The sequence below is a fragment of the Falco biarmicus genome, chromosome 5 (assembly GCF_023638135.1).
Source record: "Falco biarmicus isolate bFalBia1 chromosome 5, bFalBia1.pri, whole genome shotgun sequence".
NCBI lineage: Eukaryota > Metazoa > Chordata > Aves > Falconiformes > Falconidae > Falco > Falco biarmicus.
The window spans coordinates 1580557-1596929 of record NC_079292.1 but is presented as its reverse complement, the minus strand read 5'-3'; the positions used below and the strand labels follow the sequence as shown (position 1 = coordinate 1596929).

Here is a 16373-nt window from a genome sequence, read left to right as displayed (position 1 = left end):
GGAAATATTTTATGCTAATCAATCATTAACTCCAAATCAGCAGTTTTTAACATTTAAAAATATATACTGAACAGACCTTCTCTACACATCAAATTCACTGTGATGCTGACCTTAAAATCCTTTCACCATTTTCCATTTGCATCTTGTTGCTATGGTAAACATGTCAAACATGAGAACATATTTGAAAATTAAGGTGGCAATTCTCCCTTCAGTCACACTGGAGTCACATATGTCTATACTTATTCCAGAAAAGTTTCACCAGGGAAAAATAGAAATAAAAAAGGAGAACTAAAAAAAGGAGGAGGGATGGGAAGAAAATGCACAAAGACTTAAAACAATTTTAGAACAAAAGAGGAAGAATGCACAAGAAAAATGCACAACTCATGTAGTTACTCTTGCTGGACTTGTTCAGATCTGGTTTGATTCCTAATTAAACTTTCTTGTTCACCAGTTCAAACGACACTTTTAACTCCTTGCAAGTATTTTACATGGGACTATCAGCATAACAAAAAATTCTCTGCTCCAGCAGCCGCATACACAGCAGGTTACTGAATCTTTTCCTTTAACAGAAGAAAATGCACCTCAAATAGCTTTATTTCCCCAGCAGTAATCAGGCAATAGAACATGAAAGCAAGAATTCCAGCAGTCATCTCTGAGTTGGCAGCAAGGGTGATCTCAAGATGCTTAAAGCAAATAAAAGGAAAGCAGGAAGAAGAAAAATTGATCCCAAGCACAAGGGCTATTCAAATATTGTAGAAGAATTTACAGAAATCACATAGAAAAACTGAAAACATGAAACCTTGAGTTCTGTAATAAAGGAATGTCTAGGCCAACAATATAAATCCTAACTCTTCACAGAGCATAAATAGTAAAGAAAATACCATTAAGTGCAAATTGGTGACTAACTTCATGGATTTTCAAGGCAAAGTAAGCTCCCAAGTCTTCTACAAGAAAATTAATGCCAGTTCACCCACAAGCTATTCATGCACACCACTCATTGCTTTTTTTCTTCCTCTAAATTCAAGACATATCCATCTTTTGGCAAGGAATATATGATGTCAAGGGAAGAGTCCAGCTAGGGTTTCTTTCCCCTCCATCAAAGAATGAGGTTTGTGTTTACATCACAGGAGTGGTGGAAAAGGAAGTTTACTTCCTAGAAAGCAAGATCGCAGATTACAGCCTGCTCCAAGCAATATCAGTTATGGATGATCAAGTCTGAGATGATGAAACCAGAATTAATTCAGCAGCAGATGGCGTCGTGTCTCGGGTTTTTTTTCCCCCCCCAGCTAAAATGCAAAACATATGGATGGGGTAGAGTAAAGTTTCAGTGAAGGACAAGGGAATGTTTGTTTAAGTCAGGGAGCAAAGAGAAACATCAAAACTAACAAAAGATATGTAACATGAACTTTTCGAAAACAAGATCTCTTTTGTAGCTTTCCACTAACAGACTCTCTCTCCAGAAGAGGCATTTCCCAACACCTAACATGTCCCAAAAAAGTTACTATGTAATACTATTGAACTTTTTTTTTTCCTTTGGTGGGGCATACTTGCATACTGATAGACTGCTGAACTTCATTAATGATCATTATTTTGAGACATTTTCAAAAAAAAACCTTTCACAACTTCACACGAGTACGGATGGGTAATAACTATTGTCTAACAAAAGGAAAACTGGTTAATTTTAAGGAGCCAATGGATAATACTGTAAACTATTGCTGTTCTTATCTAGTTACAGAATTATTTATGAGAATGCTTAGCTCTGTATGGGAAGCATGAGTACCTCTGCCCTCCAAAGCTTATGATGTATACCACAGCATGCATGGCCATTCATTTGACATTTGAGGATCTATTCATGGTAGGAAGCTTAAACACAGCTGTAAATGTTTGCAGAACAGCATCCCAAGTAAGAAAATTAATTCCAACAGCCAAAGTGCTTCAAAATACACCTATCAAAAAAGACAGGTTCCTTCCACTCAGCTGCTTCTTTCCTAGCGCATTTAACAGTAGCTGGTTCTAGCACAGAAAACTTCAGTGTAAAAGCTGTTCGGAAAAAATGCTGAAAGAGGAATGCAAAAGATGAAAAGGTAGAGAAGCATGACAACAACAAACAGCAGATCCCGTATGGGGAGAAAACGCACACAGGAACTACAAAGGAGGAAAAAAAATGCAGAAAAGGTTCAACTGGTCACATAGTTCAAGAACTGGGGGTATGAAGAGAGGAAATCCAGTGTTCCCATAACAAACTTTTGTAGCGGAACCCTAAGGTTACCAGGGATAACCATATCCCATTTGCCTTATCAAAATAAAAGTTAACACTGTATCCTGATTTCTGCCACAAGCAGCCTGATTAGTTGCAAAAATCTGTTCCTAAATAGTAATCTGTATGTTTTTCTAGAGTACTTAAGTCTCCCTTTTGGAATGCCAGAAACTCAAGTGGTTTTAACTCATCAGCTATACTCATTACTACCCCTGTTAGAAAAATTTCCCGGTAGATCCATGACGTTTTGCACAGAATTTCCATACTTGGCAAACATCAACATTTCACCTTTGTGAAGCAGTGTCACAACGTATTGCAGACACCCAGGGCAGGTATGAGAAGGAAACTTTTTAGATGATTCAGGGAAGAGCTGGGTGGCCAGATCACACAGCCTCTCTACACGTGAGGAGGAAGGCAGCAACACTCCTCTTTGCTTGAAGGATGAGACACAGAGCAGATGTCAATCACAGCAGATGAGGCAGTAGCAGCAAGATATTCCTGCTGAAGTAGGGAAGGTACATGTACACAAACCAAGGATGATGCAAAGTGGAAAATTCCACAGTTTTGCTCTTTACTGCTCACCAATGTTAAACGTATCTGATTATAAAACATCATCCCCCTAACTCCTCTCTCCCATGGTTCTTTGCATTCTGCCCATAAATTCCATTTCAGCTGGGCTCCATCTTTCACAATGACAACATGCCCAATGCCAAAGCCCTACTTCCTTAACTACACCAACTGTCACTTCATGTCCTATGACTGTCCACTCCACCTGAGGTGTCACCTGTCTGAGCGACCACCTCACTTTTCTTCACTACTGGCCAGCTTCCACAGCTATTCATCTTTTCACATTGTTCCTTATTTCTTCTTCTGTTTTCATACAGCACCTTAAAAGGCAGAATTACAAATCAACACTGAAGCTTATCTATACTTCTGGGGCCTCCACTGACTTAAGAGGGAATCAAGGTCATCCTTCTCCTTTAGATGACTAGAAGGTTGATGTTTACTTCAACATTCTACATGGTTACACCTTCTCAGTAATGGGATCCAAATATCAGACATTGTTCCATGCTTTATCTGACATTAGTCCTCCATGCAAGCCTTCTGGTAAGCTCTACCCAAACATCATTGCTCTCCAGTTCCCTCATTTCTCATGTATCCAAAACCACAAAGGACCACGGTCTAACTTTCTTGCCTTCTTAGATCATCACTACTAGGACAGCCTAACCCTACAGCTCCAAGCCATATGGAGCGAGGACAGGCACTGTTACCTCCCCTGTTAGAGCTATTTCAGTTCCTATGACACAGCTCAGGTCTGATGGTTGGTAAAGGTAAGCATAACTCCGACCTAATGGCTATGGGCACTGACTGCTGTGACCCCATCCATACTGGCATAGACTGCTGGCTGTTGAGGATCACCATCTAAGTAAGAACTTCATCTATGCTACATGCCAGAAGCCTACAGACTGTATTTTGGCTGTGGACACCACTATAGTGGCAAGAAACACAAGAACTATAATTTACATCCTTTTGTGGACTTGGCTCCAGAAAGAGTTGCCTATGATGTTTGTACCATTTCACAGCCTTCTCATCAAAAGTTAAGTTTTCACATGCTGAAGAGACATTTAGAAAAGCAAGACAGCAATTTCAGATTTACAGAAATGATAGCTGTTCACATTTAAAAGGAAAAAAACAGCCATTTGATTAAATAACTAGCACAAGGGCACTCTGATTTTATCTGAAAACAGGACACCATACACAATCACACAGAGAGCAAAGCTCTTTGTTGAAGTTGCACACCATCATCAAAACTGTAAGTCCACAAATGGTGAATGACAACAGAGAAAGAATTTTCTTCTTAATGGGGGAATTTAACACTAGTTACTGGATTATCTGCCAAACTGTTTTCAGATTTCAAGCTTCGCTAAGCTGGAGTATTTAGCTCATCATTAACAAACCCATTATTACATTGAAGAAAATGGGGAGCAATTAGCATACAAGATGATAGCTTAAAGGTGGTGCTAATTGGAACGAATGAAGTATTTTTGAATCCCATTGTACACAATTAAGTGAGATAACCAATTTGCTAAACAATTTCAGTGATGTCTATTCTATAACCTACGTTTAAAGTTTAAGCAAACTCAGCTCTGCAGTAAGTTCAGCGTACTATGCCTTCGCTGCATCTTACTTCAGTTACTACCACTGGGGCTGTAAAGTGAAAGCTGGTCCTGCTGTACAGCAAGCCTTGTTCAGGAAGCATACATATAAAACCAACAACTAATTCATCACAACAGTGGAGATCATCACTGAAGTTCAAGTTCTGAAAAAGAACTGAAGAACAAAAGCAACAAGGAAACAGAGTGTAATATTCATAACGCACAGTACAGCATGGCGCTGATACACAGCAAGTTGCAAGACCAGTTGAATTATAGGACTGTGCAAAATAAACAACTAGGAATAATAGAAAGCCATCTACAAAGAGCTACTGGGGGGGGGGGGGGGAAGTGCATGCTTTTGTTCATGACTGCTAAGTAGACAGGGAGAAATCTTGTACATTAATAGTTAATCTGCCAAGGGGAAGAAAGCAGACAGGAGGAAAGATGCAGTTCTTCATTAGTAGTGAACTGCGCTCAGACATAAAATGTTAGTTAGACAATTATAGTACAGAAGTATGCCTTTGCAACATTAGGGATTCGTTTTCAAAAGCTACAGCTAGGTGATTTAAAAATCACTCTTTCAAATTTTGTCATATATTATTTCTGATCTATTTAACACACACCTACAACTATAAATATATTTGCACCAGTAGGTTTTACTTAATTCCTATCTTCAGCAAACCTCCCTATTTGTAAATTCGCTTCTACATCACTATTTTTTTTGGCTCGGTAGATGTTTAATATTTTCTTCAAATGACAGAGCAGTCTGTAAACCCGTAACACGCCCTATTTTTAGTATCACACCTATCTCATATTTTCCTTTTTAAAAATACAGCCCAATTATGCTTTGGAATAATACCTCCCTGTACTTCATGTGAAAAAACGCTTCAACAGATAACAACACTCACCAAAGCATCTCTCCCCATAGAAAATGCTACCGCAATCAGCAAGCGGACTCTAATAAACAACTGCAGCATACACCCCATGTTATCGTGCAGGGGCGGTGTTTCCCTGTTTACTGAAAACGTTATTGAACCGTTCCCCCCACACGCACATACCAACAACAGCGTGCAGTTAACATCTTTTATTCCTACACCCTTCAGAGAAAAAACGGTCCACCCTCTTAGTCTTCCTGTACAACCTTTGAATTCTCTTAAGGTGAGATGTATGTAGCGATCCCAAGGACCAACTGGTAGCAGCAGACCTTCCCCTGAAGTCTGATTTCTAGTGGCGTCATACTCCAAGTGTGTCAGCATACAATAGAAAGGCACTTCTTTAAAGGAAATAAATAAATCATCATCCAGTATCACAATTAAAACCCAAATACTGGCATACATATGCATAAATAAACATACACGCACATATATATATTTCTCCTCATGTTTGAATTATGTAAAGACATCTTGAAAATCAAGGCATCCGTGGGCTAATCTGGAAGTTCTTCAAACAATAAAATGATATCTTCACACAGAAAACCGAGAAGAGCCAAGAGTTCACTGATGAACAACAGATTTTTATCTCTCATAAAAGAGTAATTTGAATTAGCTGATGTTTTAAAATTATTTAAGCTCTACTCCCACCATGACTTCTGCATACGCTGTGAGCAGCACTATGGAAGCCCATCCCTCACCGGTGGGTGAGGTTAGACACAGCCTCTGTGGGATAAAAGCCTTTATCCTTCTAAAAATACCAGTCTGCCAGGATCCACTCTCGCAAAGCTCCGTGATGCAAACGGCAGCGCTGCAGTCTAGGGGCAGCTTTACTCCCATGAGTAAGCACTCGCAGCACCGCGCTATAATTAGTTGCAGTATTTTTAGGGTCACCGCTGAAAATCAGAGAGAAACCCCTGCGAGAGATCTCAAGGTGGGCTGGTTCTCCCCCTCTGGGGTATTTCCAACGTCTGTAGGGAAGAGAGGCTCGGCAGGCGCCGAGGTGACACGCTTTCTGCGGGAAAGATGTCCCTCGCTGCTGTCCCTCTTTCCCGCGGGCGGGCAGCTCGCAGCGCCGCTCCGCGCACCGGGCCCGCGGCCACCCGCGACGTGGGGGCCCGCGGGGAGCGCTCCCCCCCGCCGCCCGCCCCCGGCCCCGCGGGAGGGCCAGCGCCGCCGCTTACCTGACCGCCACCCGCACCGAGCTCTCGTCCTGCCCGGCCGACATGGTGCCGGGCGCAGGCGAGGGGCGGCCGCGAGCCTTGCCGGGAGCGGGGGGCGCTGCCGGGCCGAGGAGGGCCCCGCAGGGGAGGAGGTGGGGGCACCGCTGCGGCTGCCCCCTCACCTCCTCCTCCTCCTGCTCCGCCACCTCCTCTCTCCAGCCATTTTAGGTGCCTGAATGAATAGGTAGCAGCCGCGGCAGCGCAGGGCGGTTCGCGCCGCTCCTCCTCCTACCCGCCGCCCCGCTCCGGCCCCTCCAGTCCCTGGGCGGGGAGCGCCGTCAGTCAGCCCGCCGGCGGGCGGAGGGACGGCCCCCGGGCACCCGCACCCGCCCCTCCGGGGTCCGGCTCTGCCGCCCCGGCCGCCCCGCGCCCGCTCCAGCCGCAATGCGTCAGCAGGCCCCGCCCCGGGCAGCCGCCGCCGGCGCGGGCACGGTGGCCGGCAGGGCGCCCGCCTCACGGGCCTCGCCTCACCGGGGCGCGCGGCGCCGCGCCCCCTCCCCCCACAGCGCCCGGCGCCCCTCGCGCACCTGCCCCTCACAGGCACCCGCCTTCGGGCGCGCGCGCCTCTTGCAGGACCACCTGCTTGCGTGTGCCCTGACACACGCACTTCTTGCACGCCTGTCTCCTCACATGCGCCTTGACACACGCACCTCTTGCATGCCTACCTCTTCGCATACACCTTGACACACGCACCTCTTGCATGCCTACCTCTTCGCATACGCCTTGACACACACACCTCTTGCACGTCCGTCTCCTCACATACACCTTGACACACACACCTCTTGCACGCTTACCTCCTCACATATGCCTTGACACATGCACCTTGACACATGCACCTCTTGCATGCCCACCTCCTTGCACATGCCTTGACACACGCACCTCTTGCACAGCCATCTTCTCGCATACACCTTGGCACACATACCTCTTGCACGCCTGCCTCCTCGCATGTGCTTTGACACACGCACCTCTTGCATACCCATCTCCTCACATATGCCCTGACACACACCTCTTGCACGCCTGCCTCCTCGCATACACCCTGACACATGCGCCTGTCCCGCCTGCCCTCCACACATGGCTCGTCTCTAGCAGGCGCGCCCCTGTCGCCCCACACACACCTCTTGCACACGCACCTACGCGCTGGCAGCCACAGCCACGCACGATGCCCGTCGTGCCATCCCACTCACGTGTGCCGCTTCCCCCGCGCACACACCTGCACAGCGCTTGCACGCCCGTGTGCCCCTGTCCCCCCACAGTTCCCCACACGTGCTACCGGCACGCACGGCTCCTGCCCACGCGCGTGCACAGCCACACACGAGGGCTTTCGGCACTCCCAGCTTTCCAGGCCTCCCTGCTGGGAAAGCGGAGCCCAGGCCCCTGTCAGGGCTGGGATTTTTGCTCTTCCACGTGTTTCCCTCTCCTGAGCATGGGTGCGAGCTGCGAGCTCCTCGCTCCTCGCTCCCCCGCCCCGGCCCTATGCGGGCCCTGGCGCCGGCGGGAGCACGCAGCTCTCCCGTTTGGTTTCCTGGCCGTGCTCGGCAGGTTTGTTTGCCCTAGCTGCTCCAGCCAGGCATTGCTGTTCTCACTTCACTAATGAAATGCCTGGTTTTTAGTTGGAAACTGAGTGGGCGGATGACATTAATTTTTGATGCAAATAGTATCCCTGCCAGGAAACAAGCCCGGTTATTTTGCCCAAAACAATTCACATTCCTAAGGAAGATTTTCCATCAGAATAGGCTTGGGTCTGAATTTGTAATGATATGCTAAAAACCTTGCAGTTCAAGTTGTTTCGCTTCTGATAGTGAAGGTTGTTCACGCCCAGGCCCCAGCCTCTGTCAGAGATGGGCAGGTGAGCTCTGCCGGCAGGATGGGGCCTCTAGCCGTGCCTGTGGCTCGCTCAAAACTTCCTCCTTCTCAGCAGAAATCCACTGAATTATTGTTACTCTGCATGTTTCTCATAGTGACTTCCTCTGCCTTTGTTTGTTTGTTTTCTTGGGGTTGTTCGGTTTTTTTGTTCTCTCTATTCATTTCGAAATTGGACTGTTGCTGGAAAATGACCCACCTGGAAGATGCTATACAAAATGTTGGTCTTCTGCCTTCTGAATTACATGGCACCACCATACGAAGCTCCAACATCATTTGAAATTATGGGGGACTTAAGCTGCATAGCGTATCGCCGCAGTATACTGAGACAGTATTTATCCAAAAGGCAGTAAAATGGAGACACAGGTAGTTCAGTCTGAAGTCACAGAGGGGATCTGCTACAGGCAGAAAAAAGCCCATGTTTCCCTGGGCTTCCCACCTCACTCCTCTATTTAATGCCATAGGCCAGATGCTTTGTTTCTCCTTTTTTCCACAATATATTATAGAATGGGCAAGGTAGCAGGCAAAGAGAAAGCTCCTGCAGGTGAATTGTGTTGGCATTCATACCAAAATAGCCTCAAAATGCAAGTGATAGAAGGCTCAGAGATCAGGGCGTTTCCAGCTAGTGGAGACTAAACACTCGTGACTGTGTCATACATCTGCCTGTATTGTACTGAGCTGTTTAAATTACCCGCAGCCCACCCACAGTGAGTGGAATCCCATGGCATAATTATGTTATCATGACTTATTTACACCAGAGTTACAAATCAAGCTAACAATAAAGCTAAGCAAACATGGCAAAGGCAAAGGTCTCTGCGTTTTCAGTGTAATAGCTTTAGTAACTTGGATACTTTCTTATTCATAGTATCAAAAGCTTTTTTTTCAGCTGACGCAGCTGCAAGGTTAATGCAACAAACGCGCTCAAGCCAAATTTATACCTTGGCAGTACCCGCCTGCGTTTGTTTCACACAGCATCTTCTGCTGGGTAGGCCCCAGTACAGCAAAGCTCATCCCCATCACCCTGAGCATGCATATAAAATCCTGCTAAGTCAGTGCCTCCAGTGCACCCTGTGAGCTGTGCTAAAAGCCCAGCGGGGAGCAGCAGCCGCAGGAGCTGCCTGGGACCGTCTCAGTCCTGGCTGCTCAGTCAGGATCATGCTCTAGATCTCGCCGGGGCCGTTTCTTTTCTGGCCCTCCTGTGCCCTTAGATGTTTGCCTCAGCCTGACCACATCCAGCCCTCTCTCTTCCACAGTGAAAATTAAAAAGCCTGGCAGAAGTCCTCCTGAGCTTAATGTTACGTAGACAGACATATTTACAGGTATTTACAGGTTTCAGCTCTTAATGACAAAGATTTGTTATCCACATCGGGATTAAAGAGGAAGCCATAAATGCTGGTGCTATAGTAAATCTATTCTGTTCTAATTCATGGTTATTTCAGTCCTACAGTATTACACATAAATTTTCTATCTTAAATATTTCACTCCAGTGCTGGGCTCCTCTAAAATTGACATAACAAGTTACATTTAGCTTCTTGCCAGGTTTCATGCAAATTGCCTGATGTGTGACCATTTGGATGTAAACCAGGAAAAGGCATAGGTCCTATTTCTTTAATGGCAGATTCTTCTCCATGTTCCCCATTTCCAGAAAGCATTTGTTAAAATAGACTGTTTGTTAACATACTTATCATAAAATAAACTTTTATTTCATTTTTTCCCAACTCATCCAATGTTGGATGGCACAGGCAGCCAGCAATGTTGTTAACTTGGCTGCCCAGGAAGCTTTAATCAATTCTCCTGCTTTTTGTTTCTTACAGTGTAGTTGACCTCTGCTCTCCAGCATCTTATTCATCTATTTGAAGGATTAATTGAATAAATAAGGGCACAGTCGCTTCCTTTCTTTCATTGTCTAAGGGCATAGCCATACTGCCAATGGCTTGTTTATCTTTAATAAAGCTGTGTGGTAACATTTACAGGTATGCCCAATCTCACAGCTAATGAATGAATTTTCCTGGAAGGTGCCCCGTCCTCATACTCCTCAGTCAGCACGCTTACAGGTAGGACCTCCAGTAGGGTGCCCCATCTCTCCTGTGGCTCCAGCACCACAAGTACCAACCACCTCTAGTCACCCCTGCAAAGGTCCCCAGAGAGGGGACAAACGGCAAGGCTGGGGAGCAGGCAGAGAGTTCACAGCTCTGGTCCCTGCTCGGTGCTTAGAGGAGGACTGCTAGGAATATCCTTCCCTGGCAGCCGTCCCGGTGACGCTGTTACACTTTCACCTCCTCCATTCTCCTGCCGTATGACTCAGCACAATGAGCTTCATCCACTGGGGTAACCAAACCAAGCCCTGCGTTTGGAAGGGTGAGGGCTCTGGCTGACACACACACACACACACACCCGCTGCACCAACGGTGACGCTGCCCAAAGGGCTCCTTTAAACAACAGAAGCTGCCTAAAATCAGTGAGATGTACACAACCTGAACGAGCCAAGCAGACTCCACTTAGGAGTCAGAGCCCTGCATCTTGACCTATGTATGTTTGCAGACAATTTGTTTAGGCTGTGCCTATGCTGTACCCGTTGATTTTGAAATGGTCTAATTAAAATAGACCACTTAAAATAGTACAGCCCTCACTTCAAATTTTTTAACTGTGATAATTTACCAGTGCTGAATAAGCCAGTTTAATCGAAGGTTCAACTTGTTAGTTAGGGCCATGCTAAGGCTATTTCTCTGACCTGCTGAAAATAGCATTTAGTTCAGAGAAGAAATTCTGTTGATGAAAATAACAGAACAGTGTTAGAAGATCTTGACATTGAGACAATTCATAACCATGAGGATCTATCCCATAAGGGTTTGATAATGATTATCAATACCATAATATTATCATTATCATAAATATTAATGATTTGTTTAAGATTTCACTGTATAAAAGCTTATCAGGTAACAGGCTTACATTCATTATACAGTTGCGATGTTTTCCACTGCTTTTTCCACTGGGTGGTGGAGGTGACACTTTCATTGACACAGGCCATAATATATGAAATCAATAATTTCTGATTAATCTGTACCAATTAGACCAATTGCACCATGACTGGTAGAAGGCTTCAAGCAAAATTAGTAGGTTTTGTCAAGTAAAGCAGTCATCCCACGGTTATGGAAGGCAGATATTTGTTTGGATACAGACAGGGGAACATGAAATGTTCAAGCACTGTGGAAGAACAGTATTGATGCCTTGTCCTGAAGGTCATTAAATCGCATAATCTGCATAGTTCATGCTGTTTTATCGAATTTACACATACAAAATAAATTCATTAATGTTCATTAATGACTATTGTTTTCCTGAATATATATATATATTTTTATATATATATATATATAAAATAAACTCTTTTTAGCCACATACAAGCCACAATTTATTCAGTGATTTTGGTATGACATACCATGAAGCCTAAATGTATATGCAAATATGATAGAATATATACAACCAATGAGCACAATTTTATATTTTTCATATCATATATGATATATCATATTGGCTCATAAGATAGTTTGAAAAATTTGGAGATTTTGGCTCATATAAGTGACCACAGATTTTCTTTATAGCTTTTTCCTTGTCCAGGTCTGTCATCATTCTGTGAACTGTGTGACCTAAAAACTCCCTGTATTCCAGTATCTTATGACGCAGGAAGGGTAAATGGACTCTTATGGAACTGGGTTTCATGAGCAACAGCATTGCTGATGGAAATCAACTCAGTAACATTCACTTGTCAGCAATAATCACTCCATTTTATCAAATAAACTCTTCAACATTAACGTATGCAGTATTTCCAGTTTTCTACTTGGCAAAATGAAACTTCTTTTTCTTTTTTGCATTTTCTATTTGATGCCTTGGGCTTACATGAACCTTAGGCTTTTCCATAGTCATCTTTTGAAAGATCTTTGCTACAAACTACACTAAACTTCTAAAAACTCTTGCATCTTGATTTTTCAGGACTTTTTAGAAGTAGATTTTTCTTCTTTCACTGACTCCTCATTTCAAACTGCAAGTCTTGGAAAGCAGTCAAGCTTATAAAAGATGTTTCAAATGCTTTTCATTTTCTTCCCATCACTCACTGAGACTTTTGATTAAACAACAATGAGGAAAGAAAAGTGTTAAGCCACTCTACGCTGGCAGGCTAAGAAGTATAAGAGGGAAGTCTTTGCTCCCAATAAATGTAGAAAAGAAAGCATGCTGCTGAAGGTAATTATCGCTTGGCTCATGGTAGGATGGGGGAAGGTAATTTCAAAGTTGAGAAGGAAGAAGGGAGTGCAAGGTGATGTTTATATAATCAGAATAACACCAGATAAGGGAAGAAACAGGCTGGTTTAGTACAATGACTGTGGAGAGAAGATGGCAGAGAAACCAGAAAGGACGGGTGGAGAAGGAAGAGGGATCTCTGAAGCCAAAGCCAAGCAATGGCTCCGCAGCGGTGTTTCTGGAGCTGGTCAGCACAAGAGGAAAAGCAGCAATAGGCACCTCTGAAGTGAGAAGAAAGGAGATGGGGTTTTTTTCTATTCATCTTCCAGAAAATGGATAAAGTGTATAGCAGGAAATATAATGGAAAGAAACATGTGATTAAGGGATCATATCTGGAGCTGAACAGAGGATTCAATGGGAATAGAGCTGCTAGCTACACCACTACACTTGATGAGGAAAGAAAGAATTTCTTTATGTACTGATACTTTTGACACACACAAATTGTACTGTGTTAACTATATCACTCTTAACAAAGCAGTACAGTTTTCCTCTGCTCCTGGCAGCTCAGAGTGTTTGTGTTGTATGACAAAAATGTGCTTATACCCATACACTTACTTATCTTTCTTCTGGGCCTAAGGACTGCTGTAGTTTGTACTACTATAAGTGCTGTCTGCACTAAGATGGTTTTATCAGGACAAATATTTTGATATAAATATACATGTTACATTATGTCCCATGTAGTACACATATACATTAGATCCCCACTAAACCAGCGCTGCTAGACTAGAATTAAAAACACATCTCTGGGGAAAACTTCCCCAAGATGATCTTAACAGTCTCATGACTCAAAATAGTGGATATGCGCTAAGGATGAATGTGCCTTTTATGTCACCATGTTTTAAGAATTTGTTGTTTAACTGGAAGCTGCGATCAGCTGCTTTGCAGTAAAACCTTGCAAATTCACCCTAGAAACTGCAAGTCCCTTAAAGTAAGGGAGAGTATAAATAATGGAGAGGAGGTGAAAAAAAGATCAGAAAGTAGCCTTTACAATAATGTAATTTAGTTCAATTATTTATGATAGCACTATTAAAATCTAACACAGTATGAAGAAAATAACTCATCTTAGCAGGATGAGACCTTGCTCTGGCTTTGGGTTATTAAACATCTCCTGAAGTGTAGCCAGGTCCTGCAGTTTTTTGCAAGGGACTCCGTCCTGTGGGTCAGTGATTTTCACTTCTAAACGTGATTCTTGGGCCTGATTCATTAATGCCTTGCAATAAACCCAGAATGCTACTAGATCAGGATGATTGAATGTTGTGCTTTCTTCATGCCCTTGCAGAAGACTACAAAATACTCCAAAGAGTAGTAGGCCAGCTGTTTTACAGGTCTGAACCAAAGCAAGTATAGCTCTTCTCCTTTCTTGTACGGGGAAATTGAGGCAAGAAGGACACGACAATCACAGATGCCCATAGAAGAAATGGTTGTCAAAACCAGTATTAGGGTTGACTCCTGTGCCTGTGCAAGCACTGTTAGACCACACCTTAATGAGATGAATTATTAATACAAAAGCTGCACGGGAAATTCATTTCTGCTGCCTCTCACCAGAACCAGCTGTTCAGACTTGAATGTGTCGCAGTTGCACAACACAAATTTTGCCTTAAGGATACAGTTACCCAACATGATGGATTTTACTTAATGTCCCTCCCAACAGCATCCTCATCCTTCCTCTGTCCTTCACCCTTCCCCCATCACCACCATGCTTTCAGATTTTGGTTCAGCCTTGTGGAAGGTACTGAATGACATTTCTGTATGCATTTGGTGAGGACAGCATTAGCGGTGGCAGGGCAGCCTCCTCTGGGCAGCCTTGCCAATCTGCCCTAGATAAGACAGAAAAAAATGAGTTTACATATTTAAACAACAAGCATCAAAACCCTAGAGCATTCCAGATTAAATAAATCTTAAGTTCTTCATTTCTGGTAAAACACCCAGAGGAAATTGGTCCAATGAGGCCAGAAAATTTTCTGTTTCCCTCCAGAGCCTGCTGATGACTGTTAGTAGAGGTTAGCTGGTGACCAGTTTTATGGTTACTTTGTGTAAACGCCTCATTGTCCTCTACTGCTCACTCAGGCTTCCTCCCACTTCCATCACACCAGATGGTGAATTCTTTGGGTTAGAGCTTGTTGTGCAGTTTTTTACGATGAAGTCCTATTTCCTAATTGGTGTCCTTAGGCATTACCACAATAAAAACAATAAATAGTAATAACAAAAAATAAGGATGGAAGGTGGGTGAAGACATGATTAATTACCTAAACAATACTGGGACCACAAGCCACAGGCAGCATGGGAGCTTGGGGAAGAGCGAGTGGGTGGAGAGTCACCTGCATAACAGAGGGTTGGGCGTGTAAAGAATAGGTCTTGCAAGACAAAACTGAGAGTCTTTATTTTGATAGCATCATGGAATTTATAAATTAAGGGATGAAAGCTGCATAGTAAGGATGGCACAAGTTGCTGTACTCTGTGTTTGTGCAGCCTGGCTTGGCACTGTCATGCAGACTCATGAAAAATAAAAGGATAGTCAAAATGGTGATATAACAAGCTGGGAGATGTGGGAAGCAGGAGTTCCCAAAGAGGGTTTGCAGAAGGACCACTGCCGTACCATGTGCCGTACCATGGCAGCAGCAGCCAGGGCTGCTTTGCCAAGCTCTGCAGCGGGTTGCAAGCCTCACCTCCCCTTCCCGCAAGAAAACACGTGCTTCCAGGTCTGTGCTGGGCTACATGTAGGTGGAAAAGAAGCATTCACTTATGTGGGTAGCAGCCACAGCTAAACCACCATTCTTCACCTTCCCCCAGAAAGATGCAGCAAACTGAGTGTTGTTTTTCTTAAAATTTATTTGAAGTCATTTTCATACCAGTCGTTGTGTATGTATCACTTGGGAACACTTAGGCCAAAGGATACTACTGAGAACAGTGATAGGATGAATCTTACTTAAATTTGCATTTATAAACAGGGAGTATGGATATAGTTTGCTCCTGAAAGGAAAGAGCACTTCTTTGCACAGCAGGTAATGAACTTCTAGGATTCATTACCACAAGAGGTTGGGGAAGTAGGCTATTAGCAGGCATAAAAAGGGATTAGACAAGATTTGTGAGCAATGCCTCTATCAACAGATAATAAAAGGAGCAGGCAGTTCCACTGACTGTGATGTTAGGAGGCTGGACCAGAGGAAAAGGCCAGGTACAATTGCTCTCCCTGAACAGCATCTCCTATTGTCAATCTTCAGGCTTTGCTACCTGGGTCTGCCTGCCCTATCTAAAGTAACGTTGTGCTGGGAGCCTGGTAGACCTTGCAAGGTCTGCTGGGGCCTTCAAAACCTGTGGCTTGATCATGGCAAGACGGACAGCACCCATGCAGCTCCCCCAGTGCCATCATGGGTGCTGGGCAATACAACACCCTTGTATTACTGAGTCATTCTGTGTTAGGAGTTTCTTCTAGATCTTTTCATAAGTATTAAAATTATTATCTCATTGCCTGGCTTTTCATGCAAAATGTAGATCTTAGCAAAGATTCTTATAAGGGTCTGCTAATAAAAACATTGACAAATTTGAGGCTGTTTACAGAAAAATGACAGGAATGAGGAAGACCTGTAGTAACTGATAGACTGATACAAGGGAAATTACTTAAAACAACTCATTATATATATGTATTCCTGGCTAA

General features: G+C 43.9%; 1 protein-coding gene across 9 annotated transcripts in view; it reads right to left on the bottom strand.

Moving 5' to 3' along the window:
* Window positions 1-6931, bottom strand: part of KIF21A (kinesin family member 21A) — a 92298-nt gene extending 85367 nt beyond the window's left edge. For all 9 annotated transcript variants that reach the window (XM_056340361.1, XM_056340363.1, XM_056340367.1 and 6 more), the window contains exon 1: window positions 6527-6931. In XM_056340361.1, coding sequence (XP_056196336.1) covers window positions 6527-6570 — 44 coding nt within the window. In that variant the 5' untranslated portion in view covers window positions 6571-6931. The remainder of the gene's footprint in view (window positions 1-6526) is intronic.
* Window positions 6932-16373: the final 9442 nt, after the last annotated feature.